The sequence below is a fragment of the Anser anser genome (assembly GCF_964211835.1).
Source record: "Anser anser genome assembly, chromosome: 10".
Lineage (NCBI taxonomy): Eukaryota > Metazoa > Chordata > Aves > Anseriformes > Anatidae > Anser > Anser anser.
In genome coordinates, this window is record NC_139730.1 from 17969627 (window position 1) to 17990105 (window position 20479).

Genomic DNA, 20479 nt, shown 5'->3' on the forward strand with positions numbered 1-20479 from the left:
ATTCAGTTTCTAATTGGCAAAAAAAAAAGCTTTACAAAAGATGTTTTACTTATCCTTAAAGCATGCCTATTTTTAAATAGAGATCGACCCCAACATACACATATTATATAGGAATATATATTTAATAAAGGAGTAACTAATCATACAGTAAGACCTCCCCTACTACTTAGTACTAGCTCTTCTAGAGAACATAGCTAAAGAGCACAGGAGATTACAATTACAAGTCTACCAACAAAAATGTTTGCTTCAAAGTGCAACTAAAATGTTTGGCTGCTCAAATTTCTTCTAACACTAAGTGGTCTGTAGTCTTGCGCAAATAAGCAGATACCTTTTTTGAGGTATACTTTTCAACCCAAACCATAGTTTGAAAATGCTCTTAAGTACGCTTCTTGTAAAATAGAGAAACTTTCATGAAGAGCTTTCATACGTGCATTCAGTAGCACGTGATTTAACAAAATTAACAGCTAAGAGACAACAGGATCTTTGTATTTCATACAAATACATGTTATCTTACCATTGCTGTGACTTGAGTAGACGGAGTCCTAGAGGTACTGACTATTGATTACCTTATTCTGGTGGATTATAAAGGGCTTTAAGAATAGTATGATTTCCAACATCTACGTAGCCAAAATACAGTAGTTTTATATGAACATCATGTAACTGACTGTAAAAAGCTTTTACCTTCATTGCCTCCTTAACTATTATTAAATTGAAAACAGAAGTGCCTTTAATAGCACCAGAAAGATTAGTACCAAAAAAATACTGAACTCTCAGGGGAGGCCTAAAGAACTATTTATAGACTTCTGCTTTTTCTGTATAGCAAAGCTCTGATAGAATGTTACCCTTAATAGGGCCTGGATAGTTTATTTTAATCTGGATTACTAACACTGAATTATAGTGGTTGAGGAGTCCTAAATACACAGTGTTGGTTAGGTATACCAACAATTGCTCATTTGTGTGGTGTCAAGCAGGACGTATTTTTCTTTTGTTTAATGTTGAATGGTTTGGGGCTCAGTCAAGAAAGGTTTAACCTATCAGCAGTATTAGGTACAAGACACCTCTGTTACCTGGTCAGCATGAGCATATAATTACAACCTAGGCGTTTAACAAGTTAAAAGCCAATTAATCCACTACACTGAATTGTGTATTTACAAAACTGGATACTGGACAGAAATACATAGTTTGCAAATAAAACTCAAGAGTTTATAAAGAAGTATTTGAATAAAGGCTGAAAGCCTTTATTGGTCCAGACTGTCTTTTATCTTCTTTTAGAGAAGCATCAAGTTCAGTTACAGATCATGCTAAGTTACAGTCTGCTGTATGGAAAAACTTAAGTATCTTGAATGTTCCAGAGGAATGAAATAAAGTGAGTTAAATTTTTCTGGTAAGTAAACTTTCAGGAAAGATGGGAACAGAGAGAAACCTGGTACAACAGTATTTTCTATAAGTAATGCTTTGTGAATATTCAAAAGTAGCAAATACATTTCAGCAAAAGAAATACGCCATTTTAGCAAGTGTGCCAAGACACCTTTCTCTAATAAAGTTATCTTGATGATTTAATACATCTTCATCTCTTACTAATTTGAACTTCTTGATTTTTTTTCCCTAAGATTTTTTTGCAGCAGATTCTAATAAGAGAAAGTACAAATCAACAGGTTAGAGGATGTTTAAAAACAAGCAATTTGACAGTAATCCATGCTTTTAAGTGACAATATACAAAATATTTGCTGTAGGATAGCTGATAGATCACAGGGGAAATATGAAAGTTAATAGTCTTAGAAGACAAAGCTACAGGCAGTCATAAAAATAAAACCAGAGTTGTGTCGTACCTAAAGTAAATAGGTCTAGATGTGCATTTCAACTGTTAAAGGCATTAACAATAATTCTTGGCATTTTTTTGCTTAATTAAAAGAAAATGTGCATGTGTAGATATTTCACTTGAATAAAAATAAGTGAAAGTACTGAAACAGGAGTAATGGGATAAATCTAATTGAAAACAAATTACCAGAAACTTTGAGTTTATAGAGTATTTAGATCAATTGAAATCTATTCTTTCCTTCTCCAGTCTTTTTTATTTCATCCAACCGTTGTTATTATGAAAGAGTTTAGATGCTTAAATGAAGTGTTTATTTCACTTTGCTCAAATTTTTTCACAGATGATGACTTTCATAGGACTATTAACCAAAATAAATCTCAGAAGGGTAAAGACCTTAGACTATAGAGGTTGATAATCAGACTTCTTTTTAAAGATACCAGAATTTAGCAACGTTTCTTGTACAAAAAAAAAAAACAACAACAAAAAGGGGTATTAAAATACAGAATTAGACTTCTCTGAAAATGATCTAAGTGTTCAAAAGTATTTTAACAGTTTACAAGGAAAGTGTCAATTCCTTATAGTCTTTAAATACAATATAAACAATTAAGGCCTTTAAAACACAAAACATTCAGTAGTTGATCTTGTACATGCCATTACAATTAGCATCATAACGAAAAGGATTTCCATCATACACTTTGGTACAAATGATACTGCAGGACTAGATTTAATCATGTCATGCTTCTAAAACACAGGTTTTAGAATTTTAATTTTTCCATTTGCTAGTAAATCTATAGTAGCTGCTATTACCTTTTTAATATGTATTTCCTGTTAAAACTAGATTTGGAGATACAAGATAAGCTTTAGGTGATTAACAGGCTTACAACTCAACTTTTGATTTATCGCAGCTGAGCAATTGCATGATTCTGGTGGGTCTAAGCATATCATCTTGAACACATTACTGATCTGCTTCAATAAGCAAATCTTTTTGAACTTCTCTAAAATAACTTCTAGTTTTAAATTTCCTGGTAATACTATTCAGACAGTTAATATGGCAAATATTTGTCAATGCTGGAGAGTGAGGGGCAATTTCTGTATGACTCATTTGAATTTCATCAGTTTGTTTCAAATGTAGTTAACTTCAAGCTTACATATGTTAAAGGTGATTATCAAAGGTTGTACGTATAATAGCTATGCATCTGTTCACTTGATAAGAGATTGACAAGATTTAGGAAAACTTTGATAAGAACTTCTTTAATTGAAAGTTGTAATAAGAAAGATGAACCAAAAACATGTCACTCAACAGGAAAGATGTATCACTTAATGGGGGGCTGGGGAGAACATACACTGATAGTATTTTTCACTGCCTTATGAAGAAAGTAGCTGTAATCATCTCTTATAATGTATTCATATTGTGACTTTTTTTAATGTAAGACCTAGTACTGAGCAGGTAGCAACAGATTTAGAAGTTATTTTTATAGAAAATGACAAGATACTTTTTGTATTAAGTATTACTAACAAATTTATTGAGTCTCGACCTGTAAACTGTGATTATACACTGCAGAAATATCAGTATAGGAGAAAAAAGGTACAAGAAGGGAATATTTGTCAAATATGGTCTGATAGCAATCTGGGAACAACTATTAAGTGCTTTCATTTTGCAAGTACAAACTGTACCAAAAGCACAGTCCTGCTTATTTAATGAATGTCTATACTGTAATTATTTGACTAGTCACAGTTTAGCATAACGTAACAGCACTGGCCATTTCAAGAGTTAGCCAAGTATAGGTGGAGAAACACTTGCTACCTATGGTCCCTTTTTTTAATGGATTCTTAAAAGGTCAAGCTCAAAGAGAAAGCATGTAAGAAATCCAGAAATGCAAGCATACTGATGTCAACTTATATGAAATATGAACATGTAATTATTACGACTGTTTGAGATAAAAATGCAAATTGCTGAAAAAAGTAATTTAAAAAGTCACAGGTAGGTTCATTGGTTCGCTGTATCTATCTACAATAGTCTAATACAATCAGCTATTAAATTTTTTACAAGTGAAAGAAGAATTTTGTTTCCAAAGCAGTAATTTTCTTCCTACAGTAAATACAACTCAATTGTAAAGTCTAACAAGGCTGCAATTGGCCAAAAAAAGCATACTGTTCATTATTCCCCTCATATACAACCTGTTTTAAAGCTTTCAATCTAAAGAACTTCACCAAAACCCAACTGTATATTATACAGCAATTTATACAGCACTTTCTGGTTCTGGTAAACCTGCAATAATAAAACCCTTAAAATTAAGAGACCAGTTGTTGCCCTGGCACCAAAATACTGAAGAGAAACTAAAGTTGTCTTGGAAATAGGCATAAAATGCTGAATGTGCATGCTTTGTACAAAGCTATAAGACATGGTTACATTTAAAACTGAGCTTGTTTTTGTTGAAAAAAATGCAAAGGATAATCTAACAGTAGTTTTCCTTGAAAAAAATTGGATTCCTTATTTTGTCCAAGATTTTTCAAAAATTTAATAAATTAAATGACTGGCTTGCATAAGCCTATACCGAAATGCCATGTTTTAATTTCTTTCTCATGCCTGTGTGTTGTAGTATGAGGTTGGATTGGACAGACATTTAATTTAAAAAAAATTAGGACAAGTGATAGTAGCATTGCAATACTGCTCAGGAAGTTTAGAAGTATCCTAACACATAATTTAGCCACCACTAGTTACTATAAGATAGCCCTGAACTGTTAGCTGTAGGAATGCACAGTAGAAACCATAGTTGAAAAAAGAATTTATCGTTATATTATTTAGAAATAAATCTGTTCCTAACATTTATTAAATTCTTCCAGTGAAATTTCTAGAGCATACATAGGCTTGTTACTGATGTAGCAGTTTGTTAGTTCTAGAAGGTGATTGCAGCATATATAGGTAATTACAGCATTCTTATACAAAATCAAATACATATTTTTAAATACTACGTTCCCTATAAACATACTACAAAAGAAGAAAAATATTATGCGTTAAATCATTACATTTCTTATTCAGAAATTTTTATGCATTGTTTAATACCCCAAGACTGAAAAATCCAGTATTACAAAGAACATTTCAAGGTAGTTTCAAAGCCTATTAGAAAAGCAGTCATCTAATTCTCTAATTCTTTCACAGCAAGGAATTGCAACTATAGCATAGACTGAAATAATCATACTAGCTCTATTATAGCTGGTACATGTAATAAATTATGGACTTATGACAGTTACATACTCGGAATAGACATATTATTACACAGTGAAGCCCCTATTGTCATGTTCCCCATATTGATTCAGTACTATTAGTACTGAGCTCTGGATTCTGCTACGGAGAATCCGAGTTTGTGTGAGCTAAAGGCACTGTCTCATGAGACACCGGTAGATCACTTCCCAAAATTTATGAGCTTCACAGTATGTATCATAAACTGGGTGGGACCTAAATTGAAATTAGGTTAACACTATGTTAACTTTCTCAAAAGATTAATTAAAGAAATAAACTTACAAAAGATCTTATGTCCCTACCTACTACCAAGATTTATATGCATTTGGCTTAGTGTTTGACTATAGCAGACAATGACATTTCACTCACTTTTGGCCCCAGCAAGACTGTAGCAAGACCCCTACCTGGTTCCTTAAATGTGTGACTCAACTAGTGTTGAAAGCACTGGGTGCCTTATTTCATGTTTCATCAACACATTTAGAGAAACAGATTCCTTTATTTTCATATTGGTACAGCAAATTATTTTTAAAGTATACTGTTTAAACTAAGTTTGTACTTTTGAGCACTGAAGCTCATCTGAAATATTCCTATGGATTTCCCAAACCTGACAACATTTCGTTGAAAATTCTTTGTGTCAAGCAGGCAAACATGGTATTTTGACTTCTAAAGACAATTAACTAGATGTTTATATTTCTTAGCCTCAAAGCACAATGAATTGTTCACTTCAACATATGAATTTTCTCTATGAGCACAAATAATCCTACAAACCAGAAGAGTAACTTTAAAGGCAGTAAAGAACTTTAATGTTTCAGCAAGTTCTCCAGAGGTAACTCTCCAAGTAAAGAAAGAGCTCAGTGACAAAGCTGACATAATGACCAAAATTAAACAGCAGACAACTGACATTTATTAAAAATGTTCTGAGTTTTTAAGAGGGTCAGAACAGCTAGTCTTAACCTAGAAGCATTATGAGAGTGAAGAAGAAGGTGTACAGAGACAGACACTGCCAACCCATTACAAAACATGTATGCTGGTCATTACTTAGAATCATTGAAAAGGACCTCAAAGATCATCTAGTTTCAATGCCCCTGCTCTGGGTAGGGTTGCCAACCACTAGAGCTGGCTGCCTAGAGCTGCATTAAGCCTGGCCTTACTTAGGTGAGGTTTGGCCAGTACATGCTATGGCTACAGCTATTTATTATGCTACAGCATAATAAATGCTGCATAAAGCATATTTACTATGCTACAGCATAATAAATTAGGGCAGTGAGGCACTGGCACAGGTTGCCCAGAGAAGCTGTGGGTGCCCCATCCCTGGAAGTGTTCAAGGTCAGGCTGGATGGGGCTTTGAGCAGCCTGGTCTGGTGGAAGATGTCCCTTCCCGTGGCAGAGGGTTGGAAATAGATGATCTCAAAGGTCCCTTCCAACCCAAACCATTCTGATTGTATGAAAATTGAGGACAAATCCCTAGACAATCTCAAGAAAAGTAGGCAGCATAGAGGCCTTTTATATTCCAGCCTCTTCTCTACATTTCTCCACCACACTTCTTCCACTTCAGAGGAAGAGACAGTTGAGCTTAAATACATTGCTTTTCTACTGGACAACTGTAAGAACAAGCTGTTAACAAGGAGGAGTATGTGGAAACACTATGGAAATTAACATCAAATAGATTTCTGTTTAGATGAATTTGGATGAGTGTCATTCATCTCACCGAAACTTCGCATTCAAAATAACACTGCTACCAGTCTAGTGCTGGTTATGCTTAAAAGACTGTTAAGTAACTGCACTAAATCAAGAAATAAAATGCCTACGTTTAAGTTGCTGCATTGACATTTGTTGTCATTGGACTATATGAACACTTTTCAATGTCAGATTTTTTTTTCCTTTTACCAAGGTCTTACTCTCACAGCACGGATGGAGAAATAAGAGCATTATAGTGCAACCAAACTAAGGCTTTTTATTTTTGCATTTTCCTTATATGCTTTCTATCAAGAACACCAATTAACTTGCATTTGCTGACTTATCTGCTGCTTAAGATTACATAAAAGTAGACTTCTTAAGGTTGTAAAATGAATACAGTTCTTAATTCATTATGTTGTATTTAAAGATCTACTTTGTATAAACTTCAGTGATCAATCGTGATAAGCATCCTAATAGTAAAAAAAAAAAAAAAGCTAATCTAAGCATAAGCAATAAAGCTGATCTAAGCATAAGCAATAAGTTAGCTTTGGCTTATAGATCTATTGTAGCAGGAAAGAAGAACAGTTAAAAGTATATCAGCTTCACATTTTACTTTAGTATTTCCTGCTGAATACACCAGAAGATCCAATTTCATAAAGTCGAATTGCCTTTTATTACATACTGGAAAAAAATTTCACAAACTTGTGTGTACAAGTTTGAAGAAACATTTGACAATAATGTGCAGTATCAAGCAAGTGCATAGACTGACTGGCAATTCAATGCAAGTGTATACAGAAGAGCATATGGTTCACTTTCAACTTGTGTGTCTGTGATCCACAAGAAGAGCTCTGTAAAGACAATCTGAACATATACTTTATTCTATTAAGTAGATGGCTTGCTACAAATTTTTTTTTTGCATTGTGTTTAAGTGACTTTTCAGGAATGCTAATTTCTTCTCATGTTACAACCTTATTTGGATCTGCTTTGTTGGGCTTCAGATTACACATAAATGTAACTTAAGTGGTAGATTTGAGCATTTACAAAGTGCCTTTTAGAAAGACATTTAACACTATGGCAGTGCTTGTAGCTTTATTTCACGACTGTAATGCAACAACAAAAAATTCTATGATTCTGTCTTTTGTGCTAGCTTTTATCTAGTGGAAAACAAAGTTCTACTCTACTTTGCTGACACTTTCATATACGTTACATAGGTATTTGTAGCACGTGCATGCTAAATTGTATAAACAGATTTAAAATATAAATCTGTACCTTTTGCCAGAAAGAGATTTGAAAAAAAGACTAATTGAAGTAAATAGAGCCAGAAGTATGTATCATCTTACTAGTGCTCCCTGATTACTTTGACATTGTTTTCCAAGTTCACTACTACAGATAAAAGCAGTCCTATTCAGTTTTTGATATTTTATATTTTGATATTTTTGATATTTTATATATTGATATTTTTTCAGTTTCAGATATTTTATACACCAACTGTGACAGTTACTTTTGAAATGGTTAGTTGTAGTGGGGCGTTAATTAATCTTCCAGGCATACTTCATATTGGATATTAAAAAGCTCACCTGCTTATAACTTTTGCCACTATCAAGCTCAACCCATGCAGAACAATGCCCTAAATTTTAGGAATTCTTTATCTTTTTTTTCCCCCAAAGCTCCAAGATGTGGAAAGAAAAAAAAGGATATAAACAGAAAACTGTTTGAATAGCATGCCTGCCATCTCAAATAACCTGAAAACCTTACCCTGTTATTGAAAGGGAAACTGAATTACTGGGGAGTCCAGACTTTGTGATGAGCACTGACATTTAACTTTTCTTCCATTGTGACCAAATAACATTACCATCACGACAGTATATTAGATTTCAGACACATCTGTCTGAAAGTTGAAATGCTACATGAATTGTTCTAATACGAGCAAGTATCTCAGGCAAAAAGATACTCTGAATAGCCACAATGCCTGCTCAAGTTAAAGTTTAAAAAATAATAATTTAAATTGTCAATACTGCAATACTGTCAGTGAAAAATAATAAGATAACAAACACTTAGCTCGACATATTTATTTTTCAAGGGCAATAAATAAATGTAAATACACAAATTTGGAAAAAATCTTATTAACAGAATGTTTTTAAACAACATTCTGGCTTAAAGTCTTTGTTATTGACACTATTGAAATATATTCTGATTTGATTAAAGTAGACAAGTCATTATGTTGGTGATCCTCCATCACATTAGTTTGAAGAAGTTAGGCTGCTGCAAAGGAAAAAAGAGGTCAACCTTTGCTTTGACCTAGACAGTTAACTCAACTGCATACATTATGTGTTAAAATGACTTTTCTGGGTATGACTTTACTAAAGAATATAGAGAAATCTTTACATTTACAATTTGTATATTAGATAGCTACCATTCATAACTTTGTTATTATAAAAAAGTGTAACAAAATTGAAAAACAAAAGAAAAAATTGTCATGGAAGAAAAAGGTGATATAAACTGGCCCTTCAGTTAGTAAGACATTCTTCCTTTACAAGTCTAACTTTCCTTCTAAGTTCATAACAGATTTTATGTAATTACTGGTTGCCATCACTGCAGCAGGTCTGCCTAAAGCAACTGTAAAGCAGCTTTTTACCTGTGGACTTGTGTTTAAACACCCACTCTCTTACAGACGTTCTTCAAACACCTGAAACCAGGAATGTCATATTCTATTCAGCTGCCTTAGCTGTCCTAGACTATTGTATACTAATGCACTTACCCAGGCCTAGAGCATGAATCATAACTTGTCCAGGAGAAGCAGCCTTTTTCAAAAGTATCTACAAATTGTGAAATACAAATCTTATCAAAAAGGTTCAGCAAGAAGGTAATTCTTATTGACTTAATGGAAATGGAGGAGGATTTGCGGTTCCCTCATAATTCAGTGAATATTCCGTTTCTGTATGCTATAAATACTGTAAGATGCAACATGTTTATTTGGTTCCCATAAATTAGAAAATTGTTTCCAAAAATACTAAATTAGTGATTTAAAACACAAAATATTACACCTGACCACCTTCCTAGACAATCTCAGAGAACAGCCTAGCTTTTCTCTCACCCTTTGGAAGTGTGCTTTTTAAAGATATATGACCTAGAAACAAAAAATTAAATATGCAAGTGGACATGTTAAAGGTACTTCTGGGAAAAAAAGGCAGACAGTTATTTTAACTCTGCATTCTTAGAATAAGGATTATTATAGACTTTAGTTTCCTCTCATCATTCGCCTATCATACAGAGAGGTCAATAAATAAAAAATTATCTGGTCCAGTTTACCTACAAGAGGAAAAAAATACTAAAAGAAAAAAACATTACCTATAAAATCACTTGTTTAACCCTGATAACATCTGAGTTGCCATACCCAGTTTATAACTGCAAGAAAAGCAAACAATATTCATCTTGCTCATTAATAAATGCCCCATTTTCTATGACAATTTTTGTATAATCAAGTCATATATTTTTGGGGCAAGAAAGCTGGCCAGGGGGTGCAACAAGAGCACTAATGCAGTATAAATCTGGGTTCAAAAAAAAAAAATGTACTAAATCCAGAAGCGAGAATATCTGGACACATTGAGGAGGCAGTGCCCATCTGTTATTTGGGCTCTTGTGTTATGGAGACTATACCCAACCTAAGATATAGTTTCTTATCATTAAAGTAACACAGGATTCTGTTGTGCTAGTGTACAGACTTCAGGAAAAAAGTCTTACACAAAACCAATTACCTCCTTTGTTTAGAGCAGAAGATAAAATAGCTTACTAACTGATGTAATAAGTAATGGATGTCACTATGACACAAAACTTGCCATGATCTGTGTGTTCAGCTACAAGGTGCAGTACAACTTATGACTAACTCAAAGCACAGCCGCATCCAACTGTGATTTGGAATTCCATCTCAAGCAGCACACACTATGACTTTGAAGAAAGTCTGCATGATTGTAACAAAGTCACCCATCCTCTCCTGAAACGTGAACAAAATCCGTGGGGTAATCAGGCACAGGCGGCATGTAACGGGTTTGTCTTCCTTTTTACTCCTTGCTTTTGCTTCTGAGGACATGCACTTGGCTCCAGAATAAATCCATTTTCTGTTACAAGAGAACACAGCTATTCTTCTCTTTTTCTCTCTCTTTCTCTCGAGGCTCTTTACGTTTGCGTTCATTGCTCCCAGATTGTCTTCCACTTGCTAAAGAAGGAGCACCTTGCACCTGCTATGTAGAAAAAAAATAGCATTTTGAATAAAACAAGCAAAAGTTATTGTAGATGTAAAAATTTGAAGTGTTATTTAGTTTAAAGTACACAGAAGTTCAGCTTTAACGCAAACAGCAGAATTCAGGTAGAAGGTCTTTCAGTGAAAATTTTCCAAAACCTCCATGCAAACTTATTTCTGAAAAACAAAATTAACTGAAAATATATTTAAAGTCCTATGAGTCTCTTCTATTGTGTTCACGTATTTTATTATTGAAGCAACTGATCTGAATTTGTCTTCAAACATTTTCTGGCACTACTATATTTACTGTACCTTTTTTTTCGAATTTCTTTTTATAAGAACATAATCCACATTTCAGAAGTTGTGAGTGAAAGTATGGTTTTCGACAGCTGAAATGCGGTAAAGCAGACTTTTTTCTGACTAGGAAGTGCTTAAGAACTTGGTGAGTTGTAGACAGAAGGCAACAGAAGGTTTGTACATTCGCCATCTATTCTGGCTACTATTCATTCATAGCTGCAAAAGAGGATGCTGTTAAGTCTTGGAAAGAACTGAGGAACCTGCTTAACAACTTTTTGCAACCAGGAGAAATTAAATCCCCTTTCACTCTGTTCACGTCTTTGTCTTAGAAGTAGTTACCGATGATTGTATGTAAGCAATAAGCAGCAGAAATAACAGAATTTGGAACCATCGAAATTTCTTGTTTCACTTTTAACAACTGTGTCCGTTAAGGGTTCTGAACTGACACAGGCAATCCAAAGACTTGGCCTTCACACAGATTGCTTTTATTTACAAATATGTGGAGTGTGTGTGTGTTTTGAAAGTCTCCAGCAGGAAAGAACCCCCTGAATCCGGGACAACTTAAATATTGCCTCTGGCATACAAAAATCAGTTATATGGCAACTTCTTATATACATGTGCATGAATCATATTTTCCACGCATTCTGAACACAACTGCTTTTTAAGGGGGAGCAGAGAAGGCATACCAGCAGTAGCTGTTAATTTCAGGATGAACAGGACAAAATAGATTCACAAAGTATCATGACTGAAACACGTAGAAAGGTAAAACCACAAACTTCCACAACACAAAACAAAGACAATTTTGACTACTGTTGAAAAGCTCCTATTTGAATGCTATTTTGCAATTAATGTAAAATATTTTTAATGCAATCTTTGCAATCTTAAGTAGTAACTCATCCCATCACTCCAACTTACACAGTATAAATGAAACTTTGATTTAGGTTAGACATGCTTTGAAGTATTTAAGTGCCAGCAACTGTCATATCTGCATGCATACTGCAAAAGTTGTAGCGCTATTTGTTAAGATTCCTATATTCATCTTGTTACTTGCTGTTTATAATGTAAACAGCATCAGTCTTAACTGTCTGAAACATTTACAAACGTAGATGTGTGTGTTAAGTATTAAGTTAATACTCACTAAAACTGGTGATCATCTTCTGTAATGTTTTCTTACCTGGACCTGAGCAGCTGCTTGTTCTTGTTCTTGATAGTACTGAGAAGCTCGCCTGTCCTCCTCTTCCTGAAGCTTCTTTGCTAGCTCTAGATCGCTAATTCCTTCCGGTATCTGTTCCCAGTTAATTTCTTGATTTTGCTGCTCTTGTTGTAGAGACAAAGCCATCAGATAATCCTAAAGAGTAAACTTGCTTATTAATGCTCTTTCACAGAGAAAAGAGCCAAGTCGTAACAAGTACATTTTTCAGCAAGGGCAGCTACACAGTATCATCCCTTTTCCCCTAGCCTCCATCTTCAAATCCATCTACCTCAAAGAAGCAAGCAGAAATTCTGTTTCAGAACCTGTTCATAACCTGAGCCACAGAAAGGCCAAAAACTCTACTTTGGCCTTTTTCCCTTCACTGTAGCTATGTCACAGCATATAAAACACAAAAGCTAGTTAAAAAAATGGCTTTCCGTTTTAAATTCCCTTACTTGGACAGCAGCAAAAGAAAGATAGTGCCCAGCTCATACCCATTTAAGGTAGAAGTAACAATTTTGATGCTGTCTCATTGTTATTTGCTATTTCTAAGTAAAAATGGGATTTATGCTCATTAGAGCATCTTTTCCCACTGCACTGAGCTGTGTTGATACCAATGAGGTATATAATCGGTGATAATCAATGAGGAACACTGACTCCTAAACCAAGGAGAAAATAATCAAGATAGTTTGGGATATATCCAAACAGACAGACAGCAGTGGCAACTCAAGATTTTACTGGCTCTGTTACCTCTACCACTTTATTTATTCTACTGAAAGAGATGTACAGTGCTTGAGGTGTTGGTTGTTTTTTTTGTTGTTGTTGTTTTAAAGCATCTGCTTATTCATATATATATTTAAAGCATCTGCTTATTCATATATATATTTTAAAGTATTAAAAAAATAACAGTGATTATAAAGATAAATCTTACATTCTAAACAAGCAGAATTTCCAAGTGGTCTTCCTACATGCTTATGCATTAATACAAATAGTTCTTGTCTCCAATTGGAATTCCAGAAACTATTACTTATAGTTAGGAATAACATTACCACCATCACGTGCATTCTACTATGGCCCTTGTCTTACAGTCAGAAAAGTTGGCATCTGAACACAAAATTCCATTATGACAATCAACGTGCTGAAATGAATCTATAAAATGAGGAGAAGTTTCACAGTACTGTTCTTGTTTCCATATACAAAGCAGATGTGACATTTCACCTGAGTAAATTCTTTGGAGACAGGGATTCTCAGAGATTAAAATCAGACCTTTCAAACTATTCAGAATTGGTCTTAGTCTTCTCCTCCCTTAAAGTTGGGATAGTATTTCAAAGGAGCACTTTTGAAAACCTCAATGTAGGTATCTGAAGATTTTTTTCTAGTCATTTTTTATGAGTACACATCTGTATATACATATGACTAAAAATAAACAGTATTTACTACATATAATCACCAGCGAACACAAAAATACAATAGAGAGGCAGAAATCCAGTACTTGATCTATTTGATCCTGCTGCCCTCTGTAGACAGTTTCAGGGTCTGATGGAGGCCGTAGGTGGAATTCAGAATCACAGAAATTTCCATCACCATCCACATTGTGTAAGCTTTCCCAAACAACTTTTTCTTCTGTAAGAAAACCCTGGTCTGTCACCAGCAGGTAAAGTTGACCCTATGCAGAAGAATAAAGAGAACCTGTAAAATTATGAAAATGCTTTTTCACAGTCTGATATACAGTTATGATAAATGACCCCCTAGCAACTGTTGCATTCCAGTAAAACATTCATTTAGATTTTTTGGTGAGTTCTAAATTTAAATGAATCCACATATAGCATTAGAAGACCAGATATTAGTATTCATTGTTAAATTAACTACATTTAATTTCTGTACATCTTATTTTTTCATTATACAAAAGTGAATATTAAATAAAATTTAATATAAAGAAATGAACATAACACCTTGATAACTCCTTGGAAACAAACCTGAAGTACTTTCCCGGGAAAAAAGATGTCTGAGTTTGGCATAGTTAAAGGCAATATATATAGATATATATAGCTTGTTAAAAAACTTTTAAATATTTAGCCCCTTTCATGGTAAGTGCACAGTTTTTGTTCTGCGTAAACACTGTTTTACTCTGAATCAAATGGTGTCAGTTTAAATAATAATAAAATCTCGAGAAGTTAAAACATTCAGATAGATTAGATCAATCTCAAAATAATAACACACATTCACATCAACATAAAATACTTTCATAAAATCCAAAGGTTCAGATCCAGAAGTCCAAGAGAACATTTACACCTTAAAGTCCTTAAAGGATGAGGCTTAAAATGTTTGTCTTTCATATGTGAAGCTCTTGGACAAGTGTGTGACTTTCCTCTTCAGTTTTCTAAACCACTGGAAACTTGGTAATTAGCCTCAGAACAAGTAGTTTAAAAGCATTATTTTTAATCACTTCATCTCCTCATGAAATTAACACAGGAAAAGGAGGCCTTGTAACAAGTAGTATCACCTGCAGCCTGCATCTATTAGTATTTCAGAAGTTTTTTTGTGCAAACTGGAAGAACTAACTGGGTTGTTCTGTAGAACAATTTTGCTTTAACTATGGCAAACTCAGACATCTTTTTCCCCAAGGAAAAAATGCAGGTTTTGCTACGAAATATATTTTCTAGTTGAACAAAAGCCCATGTGGAGTATCAAAACAGAAATCCCACATTTATTTATAAACCTAGAGAGCATCATTGCAATATGCATACTCAAAAAATCAAATCCCTTGTCACTTTTCAGGAAGAAAACTGCCAGGTTGTATCACAGTCACATCAGTGGGAAAAACTTTCCAACTGAACTAAGACATTCTTAAACTGATCCCCTCTTTACAGTCCTGTTTTTCCTTGATCTAGGGAATTATCATTTGACATATTTAGTAGCTATGAAAAGTAAAGGCAAAAAGAAAACAACAGCCTTTAACTGCTGAAAATGATTACTGTATAATCACAAGAGCCAAGACTATTAATATCCAATTAAAGAGACAGGAAAAAGACTAAATGAGTACTTGGGCAAATGGATAAATCAGATACTTATTCCCTTTTGTTGTTATAACTGAACTACCATTAACACCTTCTATACTTTGCCATATTTGCTTTTATCTTATATGAAATTATGGATTTTTTTAAAATGCCACAATTTTATATCAAAATAGTACTTGAACTTTTCCAAATTAGAAATGACAACTTCATATTGTATCATGCAGTTATCATTCAACTCTTCAAAGAGCAATAGTGAAGGATTAATTATCCAAGACTATATTAAATAACCTAAAGTGTATAAATGAACTGATGCTCTATTCTGAAATACAATCTGTGAATCTTCAGTTACATTGTAATATCACCTCAGTAGCTTTAAAAATAGGAAACGGAAGTCTTCAGAGGAAGATTTCTTCAAAACTTTTTATATTAATTTCTGAAAGAATGCACTGCCACCATTCTATTATTGCTACTTTATTACTCAACTTCCACCATTTAAGTGAATGATGCATCTAAAATTGAAAAACTATTAAATGCACCCTTTCCATTTGACACTCGAGTGAGGAAAAAAAGCCAAGTAAAAAAATCACATTACCTGCCTGAAGATTAACATTTTAGAGGTGTCTGTATGTTGCATTGAACAGGAATATTTCAAAATAACAAATATTTTAATAAAGCAGCAGACCAAATTAAAAAGTTTTCTTCCTTTCACTTATTCTCTTGTTCGTAAGCCAAACATTCTTTATAAAATAACAAATATTTCAAAAAGCATTCCCATACAAACAACTTCTCACCTATTGTGTATGTCAAAGCCCAAAGTATTATCTTCATCCCTATAACTAGCATAGAATTACCTTTTACAGGTCAGCTACCAGTGTTAATAAATTTTTAGAGTTAATAAATTGTTTTACAGTATGAAACGACACTCATACTTTACTAATCTATGGCAGGTATTCAAAATTGTTATTATGAACATATAAACATTACATTTCTGATGTTTCAAGAAGCACTTAATATTAAAAAAAAGAGAATTTCAAACCTATGTTGTTACTGTTAAGTTAGTAATAATGCAAAAAAAATAAAAAGAAAGTTTGCAAGGAGTCACTCCACTTCCCTTCCTTATATGGAACAAATTCTTTTACTATACATGCAAAAATTTTGGAATTTAGGGTACTGGGCTGTTTCTCCATGTTTTCACATAACTCATTTCAGTAACATAGCCCTTTAAAGTAAGTAATCCAACAGCAAGGTAGACATCCTTCAATCTGACAGTGCAATACTCCTCTAAACTCAGTATATAATTGGGTAAAGTATTGGCAGTGCTGGTAAATCTGTTTTTAAATTGATAATGTGTAAAATAATGACAAATATTGCAAATTCTTTGAACTAAACATGTAAGAACTAGGAAGCTCTGATTATATGCAGAAAGGATGTTACCAGAGTCTACAACTCCCCAATTAAAATATCTGCAATACAACATCCCTGTATTAAAATATCTGCAAGATAATACCTTATTGAGCAGTTATAGCTAAATGCATATTATAATAAATTTAAAGACAGAAAACATTAATTACCTCTAAAACAATCTCACCAGATAGGATGTGGAAAAAACTAATGTGCAACTTAAAAAAAATTGCTCAACCCAGCACCACAAATAATAATTGCTCAATCACAATCATATAATTGTTATGTGGCACCAGTACAGAGCAGAAGAAAGCCTATTTGTTCCTACCCTAAAGTTTTATGTCTTCAGCTTTTTTGACATATGTTGCATCTTCAGTTCTCATAATTGATGGGCATTTCTCCATAACACAGCTACTGCTGACTACTGCTAGAACTCTGAAATAAAAGCAAACCCATTAAAAATCTACAGAGCCAGCATTAAATCTAATAAAAGAGTAAAGCAGTTGAGAAATCTCAACTCTGACAACAATGCATTTAGCACTCATGAGTATCCTGGAGTACAAAGATTTCGGATAGCTAATCTTGGCTAAAAGCCCAAGTCAAATCCCTTTCTGACTTCCTTGATAATCAAGAATATAGTTAGTCATACAGCTACTGCAAATAACTAGGAAATAGATGGAAAGGTTACTGTTAACTTTTTAAAATAAATTAATGAAGAATTTGTCTTTATTAAGACAGTTTCTTGATATCTTATATCCTGTAACATACAACACACCAGATATCATTGGAAAGTTGAACAACCATTTGAAAATGACAACCCCAAAAACTAGAAGTCTGTAGATAACATGGAAACTAAACACTAATTGCAAGTGAGGTCATAATGATGAGGAAACATTTCTGACCCATATTCCAAAACTTCTCATATCAGAGGTCTAAAACTTCTCAAAATGGAGAAGATTGGGTTACAAAACAATAGCAACTTCGAAGAAGTAAAATATACCATGATATTCATTGAACATATTTAATACAAAGAATATTTTATATTTTAAAGTTACAGTACAAAAGTGAAGCATTTAAAAATCTGAGTCCAGGATTTACAAGTATTTTATCTGGAATATACTCTAAATTAAAAAAAGTTTCCTGTATGGCCTCACATGATGAACTACTACCAATTATTCCAAAAGGCAGATATAGGAAAATAAAGAGAAGCAAAACAGTAACTCTAAAAATTGTAGCATAAATGAGCTTCTTCATCATGGAACATAACTATAGTTTTGCCCCAAAACAAATATACACATATATATTTAATTTATTTTTTAATTGGTTAGGGGGAAGGAAGGGAAGAGAAAGATACTTTTACCACTTTTATTGCTTCAAGAACATCATTGACTTAAAACAAATTATAGGCATGGCTCTAAGAAGTTATTAGAAGACAGCTGTGTTACTTCCTTGAAGAGTTAATCCACTCTTTAATAGCATGAGTCAGATCTTTAGGTCAGTTTATGAGCAGTTATTCAGTTATAAATACCAAAGATAAGCATATGACAGTCAAGTTTAACACCTGGGGGGGAAAAAGGACTAGTACTGCCAAATGGAAGAGTTTCCTTCACATATGAGGTCACCAAATAATAGATGGTTTAAAAAAAAGTAATCCCTGCATTTTTGTATGCTGCACATACTTTTTCCCCCCCATTTGTTAGCATTATTAAATGTCCATGGAATTTGTCTTATTTTAAAAAAAACAAACCAACATATAATTTCAATAGTTGTATACAAATGTAAGAACTCATTATATTTACATTTGAGAGAAATATCTAACTACATGTATGATTTTATATGGTAATCCTATGAAAAATCTATTTCAAAATACATGATTTTATCACTGAAAAGAAGGGAATGATTAAATCTTAGGAGGCAGTTTTATTGCAACCTGTTCTGCCTAACACTCAGATATGTAGAAATACACAATCACCTTAGAGGCAAAGTTGTGTTAAAAACAAAGATGTTCCATAAGCGATTATAAACTTGCCTAAGCCAGATTTTACAGTCCATGGAAAAAGGAGTGTCAGAAACATTCAAATTGTCACCTGCTTTTAGCATTCTGCAGTACTCCTTCCACAGTTCTCACCATTTTGTCTCCTCATCTTCAGACTCAATCACTTCCCTAACAAAGGGAACCAATATTATGGCTCATCTCAACTTCCCCAGATATTCAGTATTCTGAACACCAGGATACATGTATGGAGCTACTCACCTCCTGGTCCAAATAAGAGAAAATTCCATATCCTCAGGAACAAAAAATTAAACGAATCTATTAACCTGACCCTTGCCGATTACATACTCACGTAAATTTAAACCACATAAGAAAAATTACATCATTACACATAACCACAAAAAGAGTTAATACAAGAAACAAACTGAACGTAAAGGGAAAAGTTACAGTAAGATTTAAAGTGATAATGGATCCTCGTATCTAAGACAGCAATCAATACATTGCAAGTAGCATTCACGATAGACCTTATATTCATCACAGCCCATCCTTACTTAACAAGAACAAACTGGAATTTATTTCTTTTTCAAGACAGGGAAAACCAAGATTTCCTCTGAAATGCAAACAAAACTCACAAAATTAAAAACAACGAAAACATTGAATATACCTTGTATTTGGTCATAGTGCTAAAATGGTTATTCCTGAAGAACACACAGAGCTCTCCTTCCTGGACAGCTGAAGTCAATTCACACAGCCCATGGTATGTCAACTGTGTAGCTGTGTTATTTAGAAATTGCTCAGCTACAAATCCTACAAAAGCAATACATACTGTTATGGGTCTGTTACATACTTCTAAACATATAAATACTTGGTAATCTTCTCTAACCCGCTTTATGTCAAGTAAGCAAAAATATTTGCTGTGATGACACAGAAAAAAAGAAAGTGAAAACCCTACAAATTCATTTTTATCTGTTTTGTCTTGCTAAGGTTGAGTTAAAAGCAAGTTTAACCTAAGCTTAACCTAGAGACCCAGAGTTATAATGCTGGTAGTGGAATGTGGACACTGTTCATTATATACAGTTGGTCTAATGCCAAGAAATACAGGAAAAAAAAGGGGCTGTGTTTTGTCCTCACCACACTACTGCAAGACTGCTAACTCTCTGCACTGGATAAGCAGGTGGTTCTGAATACTGAGACTGCATTCACTGCTCAGTAAATAACCCCCGTAAAAGTGGGCCAAACAAAAAATAATACAAGAGATATCATTAGGATAATATGCCAAGCAAATAAAACCCTAAGAATTCTTCCAAAAACTAAGACATACATCCTTGAACTATAGAGTAACAATAAAAGGGGAGATCCTCTCCTTTGACTTGTAAAAACCTGCAATCAACTTACCTATGTGTAAATTTGAATGCAACAATTAAATTATTCCCCCTCCCCCCAATTTCCTCCCTACGAAGGTGCCCCCTTACTACGACAAATCTAGGGGAACACATTCAGAGAGAAGAAAATGAATAGAAAGATTAATAAACCTGTGCATTGTAAATAACCCTCTCCTGTTTAGAAATGCCGTATCCACTTCTGGTATCACTGAGTTTTTGCTTGTCA

The 20479-nt window shown here is 33.7% G+C and overlaps 1 protein-coding gene across 1 annotated transcript in view; it reads right to left on the reverse strand.

Moving 5' to 3' along the window:
* Positions 1–1217: 1217 nt before the first annotated feature.
* MINDY2 (MINDY lysine 48 deubiquitinase 2) overlaps positions 1218–20479 on the reverse strand; it is a 33936-nt gene continuing 14674 nt past the window's right edge. The window contains exons 6-9 of the mRNA XM_083851164.1: positions 19536–19678; positions 13953–14126; positions 12443–12616; positions 1218–10972 (exon numbers count right to left, since the gene is read on the reverse strand). Coding sequence (XP_083707290.1) covers positions 10853–10972; positions 12443–12616; positions 13953–14126; positions 19536–19678 — 611 coding nt within the window. The 3' untranslated portion in view covers positions 1218–10852. The remainder of the gene's footprint in view (positions 10973–12442; positions 12617–13952; positions 14127–19535; positions 19679–20479) is intronic.